Source organism: Macaca nemestrina, chromosome 4 (assembly GCF_043159975.1).
Source record: "Macaca nemestrina isolate mMacNem1 chromosome 4, mMacNem.hap1, whole genome shotgun sequence".
Taxonomy (NCBI): domain Eukaryota; kingdom Metazoa; phylum Chordata; class Mammalia; order Primates; family Cercopithecidae; genus Macaca; species Macaca nemestrina.
The window spans coordinates 158,589,719-158,595,718 of record NC_092128.1 but is presented as its reverse complement, the minus strand read 5'-3'; the positions used below and the strand labels follow the sequence as shown (position 1 = coordinate 158,595,718).

The 6,000-nt window shown below is 35.0% G+C and overlaps 1 protein-coding gene across 5 annotated transcripts in view; it reads right to left on the bottom strand.

The window, feature by feature from the left end:
- Nucleotides 1–661: 661 nt before the first annotated feature.
- The window catches only part of LOC105483466 (ubiquitin specific peptidase 25), a 143,627-nt gene continuing 138,288 nt past the window's right edge, over nucleotides 662–6,000 (bottom strand). For all 5 annotated transcript variants that reach the window (XM_011744367.3, XM_011744369.3, XM_024793306.2 and 2 more), the window contains 3 exons: nucleotides 5,026–5,149; nucleotides 1,573–1,768; nucleotides 662–1,268 (listed from right to left, as the gene is read on the bottom strand). In XM_011744367.3, coding sequence (XP_011742669.1) covers nucleotides 1,096–1,268; nucleotides 1,573–1,768; nucleotides 5,026–5,149 — 493 coding nt within the window. In that variant the 3' untranslated portion in view covers nucleotides 662–1,095. The remainder of the gene's footprint in view (nucleotides 1,269–1,572; nucleotides 1,769–5,025; nucleotides 5,150–6,000) is intronic.

Below are 6,000 nucleotides of genomic sequence, written 5' to 3'. Positions count from 1 at the left end.
ATTAACAGTAGTTTCATCTACAAAATGTTCTATAGCTTTTTCCTTTTTGAAAAGGAATAAAGGCAGTTAAGATACTCATAACTTCTAGTTAAACAACATCAATTTTGTTTCACAGTATTAATTAGCAGAGAACATTTTCAATTAAAGTGATATACAATTTACAAAAATAGAATGATTTATATATTGCAAAACATTGTCCTCCATTATGAAGAATATATATATATACATGTGTGTATGTGTATATATGTGTATATATAAATATTTCTTTTAAGTTTTACAATAGCCCTTATTCAAGTACTTTGGGATTCTCTTGAAATAATCACCTTGCTATGTATTTTAAATACATTTAAAAAGTAAAATTAATCTAAGAAAAGGTTAAAAGTTTCAGTGTAGTTTGACTTAAAAAAATCAACCACTTGCTTGAGTAAAAACCCTGACCGAATTCAAAACAAGCTCAGGTGCCATACTAAGTTTAAGAATTTTGTTAAAAATATAGATAAATTTAAGTGTCAAATACTTAAACATTTTCCAATTTGCTACCATTAGAGCAGAATCAAGACTGTATTAATCTATTAATTGTCCAATCTTAATCCCCAGACAAAATTCATGTATATATTACTAATACACTAATATACAATATACCTGCTTACAAACACATAGGTAGCCATAAATAAAACTTTATTCTTTATTTCATTTACAAGCTACCAAATATTATGTATCGTACACAGTGCTGAACACTTAAATGGCTGTAGTCATGGAAGGATCCAGACTGAATGGAAAGCTGTTGAGAAAGAAAAGATAAAAGCAAAGTAATACTGTAACAGGAAGGTGGCAAAAGCATAGTTTTGCCATAATAAAATCAATTAGATCTGTGATTATACATCAGTTCCGGTTAAAACAAAGTCTGAGCTCCATGCGATTCTCAGCTTTATTGTTTGCAGTCTGACTAAAGTCTGTATAGTCATTTTGTCTTTTGCAGTCATTAAAATAAAAAAAGTTAAAAACTATAGCAGCAACAAGCAAACCCTGTGACAGGAAGGCAAGGGTTAAGAACTAAAAAGAGTTTATACAGTGTGTTTAGGGAAAGTGTGCAGTTTATCTTCCATCAGCAGGAGTTCGACTGAGGGACAACATGATTCGGGCAAATCGCTCACAGAGTTCATGCGTGGAATACGAAGGTAACTTCGGTGGCTCATGGAAACTTTTAATCTCCATAGAACAATCAAGCAGTTTTGGCAAAAAATCTGTCAGCTTTTCTTGGAGGTGTGCTGCAAATACAAACAATTAAATCTAACTAAAGATAGAAATTATGACATGATCATTGTCAACATGATTTACTAATATTAACTTGCCGTGATAGGTAAGATAATTGCCATTTTGGGGAGACAAAAACAAATGGCAACTGCAATGCACCCAGCTTAGCTCATCAATATGGAAAAAGAGTAATGTGAATGTGAAATTAAATACTTAATATTATATTTAATATAAAAAATGGCAAGAATAAATAACATCTAATTCTAACTGCGTTTAATCCCGACATCTCAGGTGCCTACTACCATTGTTTAAACTTACGTTCCATTTCTTGACCGAGGTAGGAACACCATCGATTTCTCATATCTTCTACAGCTAGTATATCCTTCTCTTCCATTTCATCCACCAGTAATAATGGCAAAAATGGGACAATAAACTCATTCATGATAATCAGACCATTGTTTACTTCTCGATCCTCTCCAGATTCGAAGAGTTCTGCGGCTTGCTCATTTAATTTCTTAATGCAATGCAAAAAAAAAGAATACGTTTTTGTTTCCTTTTTAAATTAAATATCTGTAAGTATTAATAAGGAAGACAACAAAAATATGTTCACAAACAGTATTAGAACAAACGGTATTTAGAGAAAACAATCTCAACCTACCTAGAACTGAAAACCTCTCTTTAGAAAACGCTATGCATATGACAACAACAGAAACAAAAGCAAACACTGGTGGATGGAACATTATTGTGTTTTTCACTATTGTTTGGCTTATGTTGATCATCAATACAGGGGCCATTTTTTCTTCTCTAGAGATTAACTTCCCCCAATTATAAAATTTTATAAGCACTTATAATTGTTTTAAAAATAAAGAAATTCAGAATCCATATTAATTTTTGAAAAACTCATCTCCATAAATGGCAACTGAATATATACTATTGTATTCCTTGATACAGAAATATAAAGGTAATCAATTCACTTATCCCTTCAAAAACTTCCTACAGAGTAAACACCATGTGCCAGAAATTTTTCCAGATGCAGGGGCATTCAAGTGATTAATACAGAAAACTCTCATGGAGCTTACAATTTGTAAGAGGATTGGCAAACTTTTTCTGTGAAGGTCCAGACAAGGCCTACTTCAGGCTTTGAAGGCCACAAAGTTTCTGTTGCAACTATTCATCTCTGCTTGTAGTACAAAGGCAATAATACATAATATATAAATGAATGTACATGGCTATGTTTCAATCAAACTTATCTATAATAACAAGTGGTAGGTGGAGCACAAGCCATAGTGTGCTGATCACTGATCTAGTAGAACAGAGAAATCCATGTAATAAGAAACGTAAGAGATAAATACAGGTATAAGACCTATAATATTTAAGCATTCTTATTTAAAATCTTATGTTTACAGCATGATAAATGTGACTTTGAAAGTTGAATTTCAAATAAAAATATTTACATATTTACACCGTAATTCTTGTGCAATTTATTTTGATTTTGGAAAGAACCTTGCGCTGTAAGTCCAACTTGGCCATGAATCAATTACCCAATTGATACGGTTAGGCTTTGTGTCTCCTCCCAAATCTTATCTTGAATTGTAATCCCCAGGTGTCGAGGAAGAGACCTGGTGGGAGGTGATCAGATCATAGGGGCAGTTCCCCCGATGCTGTTCTTGTGACAGGAAGTGAGTCTTGAGATCGGATGGTTTTATAAGCATCTGGCATTTCCCCTGCTTGCACTTCTCTCTCCTGCCACCATGTGATGAAGGTCCTTGCTTCCCTTCACCTTCTGCCATCATTTTAAGTCTCCAGAGACCTCCCCAACCGTATGGAACTGTGAGTCAATTAAACCTCTTTCCTTTAAAAATTACCCAGTCTTGTGTAGTATCTTTATAGCACTGTGAGAACGGACTAATACACCAATTGGGAACAGATTAGCTAAATCTCGTAGCTTCACTTTCTTTACATTAATAATAGGGTATTATTATCTTCCTACCATAGGGGTTAAGAGAATAAAATGAGATAAATCTTCAAGTATTTATTACAATTTTTGGAAGTATGCATTAAATGAGATATAAAATTTAATGACAAGTTTAATGTTAAGTTCACTGAATCAAACAATGTCTTGGAAATCTCTTAAATATAACATGTTCAAAGCCAACCTTGTTCCTCCTATTAGATTCCCTAATATTAAATGAAAAACTAGAAAGTTTGGCAGCTCTGACTCTTCCATTTCCTTCTTTCCACTCACCCAACAGCTATGACATGCCCTGCTTTCATTTCCTTCACCATCATACCTACTGTACTACATGAGTCGAGGCCCTCACTCTCCATCCCTTGACTTTCCCCTCTAAGGTTCTTGACTTCAATCTACTTCGTTCCTGTTCATCCTCTAGTATGCTATTATTATTATTACCAGAATTATCTTCTGAAAACAAACTTCATCATGCCAAACCTAATCAAACTGACACTAGTGCAAACTCATCTGAATGTCATATAAGTTTCTTTATCATCTGACCAATATCGACAAGTATTGTCAGCTTCATCACTTCCACCTTACCCCACTTCCTCATAACCTGGATAGCCACAACGAATTTATCTTTATTTTCTGTTGTGCACTGGAATATTCTCCCTTCTCTATCATGAATAAAACTCCTATTTATCCATTAAGATTCAGATGAGATCTTAAGAACCTTCTCTCTTAAGGTTCTTCCCAAATATTTCAGGCATATCACTGTGCATATTTCTCATAATGACACTTATTCCAGAACATAACAATTATTTCTGTATTTCTCCTATCAGACTGAGTTTTCTGAGGACGGGAAGTACATCTTACTCATATTTGTATCCCTCAGAACCTAACACTTTGTAAATATATAATATGAATAAACCTGAAAGGAACACTAAAGTAATCTTGATGAGGTTTCATTTAAATTCCTATGTAAAACAAATAACCAAATGTGGTTAGGTTACTATCAAAAAATGATAAGAAACATCATATCATTTTTTGAATGTTTCAGAGGAACCATCAGGTTTTGGTAGTATTTATGTTTAAAATCAGCTATACTATTCTTGTATCTCAAAATTCAATTTTTTTTAGGTTAAACAGAAATTACTCTGACACATTCTATGCATATTCTTGTTTTTTTGAGATGGAGTCTCACTCTGTCACCAGGCTGAAGTGCAGTGGCGCGATCTCGGCTCACTGCAACCTCCACTTCCTGGGTTCAAGCGATTCTCCTGCCTCAGCCGGGACTACAGGCGTGCACCACCACGCCCGGCTAATTTTTGTGTGTATTTTAGTAGAGACGGGTTTTCACCAAGTTGGCCAGGATGGTCTCGTTCTCCTGACCTAGTGATCCACCAGCCTCAGCCTCCCAAAGTGCTGGGATTACAGGTGTGAGCCACCGCACCCAGACTGCATATTCTTATAGACTTACATAAAACTTTTTTAAAAGACTTATCTATGCATCCCTTCCTCTCCCACCAAAAAAGGAGTGGTAGTGTGATAAAGAAATCTAAATACAGAAATGTAAACAAACTGATGCTATTTTAAGAACATTTCTCATTTATCACCTATAGTACTTGGGATTCATAAAGAGGAAAGAATAAATAACTGAGTGCACTTTGCCATCTGAAGGGATTAGAACCAGTTTATAGACATCATCATGTTCTTATCCCATCAGAGTTTATGTAGTCATCACTTATATATGAGTCTGGAAAACTTGCCCAATGTCAGACAAAATGGTAAGATCATACTATATGCATTCAACTTACTAGTAAACATTCTCTCCTATAATGTGATATCAATTCTTCATCATGTCCTCTGTATAAGCCTTTAGACAGGAGTTCTTTATTATTCTGATAAGCACAGATGAGGAACAGCAAGGAATCTATATAACTTGAAAATTAAAAAGAAACATGTAACATTAGTATTTCACCTTTGTAGAAACAAAGTCAGCTACAATTATAAAACATTTTAAGTATATGCTTAAGTTTTGATAATCTATATTATAATAAAAAATATCATCGGATGCAGTGTATGCTTGGGAGCACCTTTTTAGCAACAGTTATCATCTGAAACCCAGAGACAGTTATATCTTAAAAGTAAAAAATAAAATAGGAGCTACAAATTAAGAAAAAATCTGGGAAAAGAGGCAAAACGGATAAATTCGGATAGTTCTGTCTTCCTTGGTATTTATTTTCCAATGTCTTCCATTTGAACTCAGAATTGAAGCTAATGTGAAACCAACAATCTACTTGTTGAACGCAGTGTCCCACATGCATGAAGGAAAAACTCAGGTTACTCCGTTTTATGATCACAAACATCATTTGGTTTGTTCAACGACAACGTAGGTTCTTTTCTATGTGCAGACAGGTTTAGTTATTGGGAAAAATGTAAAAAAACAGAAAGAAGAAGATCTAAAGGAAAGAGAGGAAGTGGAAAATGAAAGATTTCTTCTAAATCTGGGAAACCTAGTGGAATAAAGCAAAAACAAAAAGCCCCCAAACATAAAAAAGCTGATAGAAGCCGGGCGTGGCAGCTCACGCCTGTAATCCCAGAACTTTGGGAGGGCGAGGCAGGCAGATCACCTGAGATCAGGAGTTTGAGACCAGTCTGACCAACATGGAGAAACCCCACCTCTACTAAAAATACAAAATTAGCCAGGCATGGTGGCGCATGCCTGTAGTCCCAGCCACTCGGGAGGCTGAGGCAGGAGAAGCCCGGGAGGTGGAGGTTGAGGTGAGCTG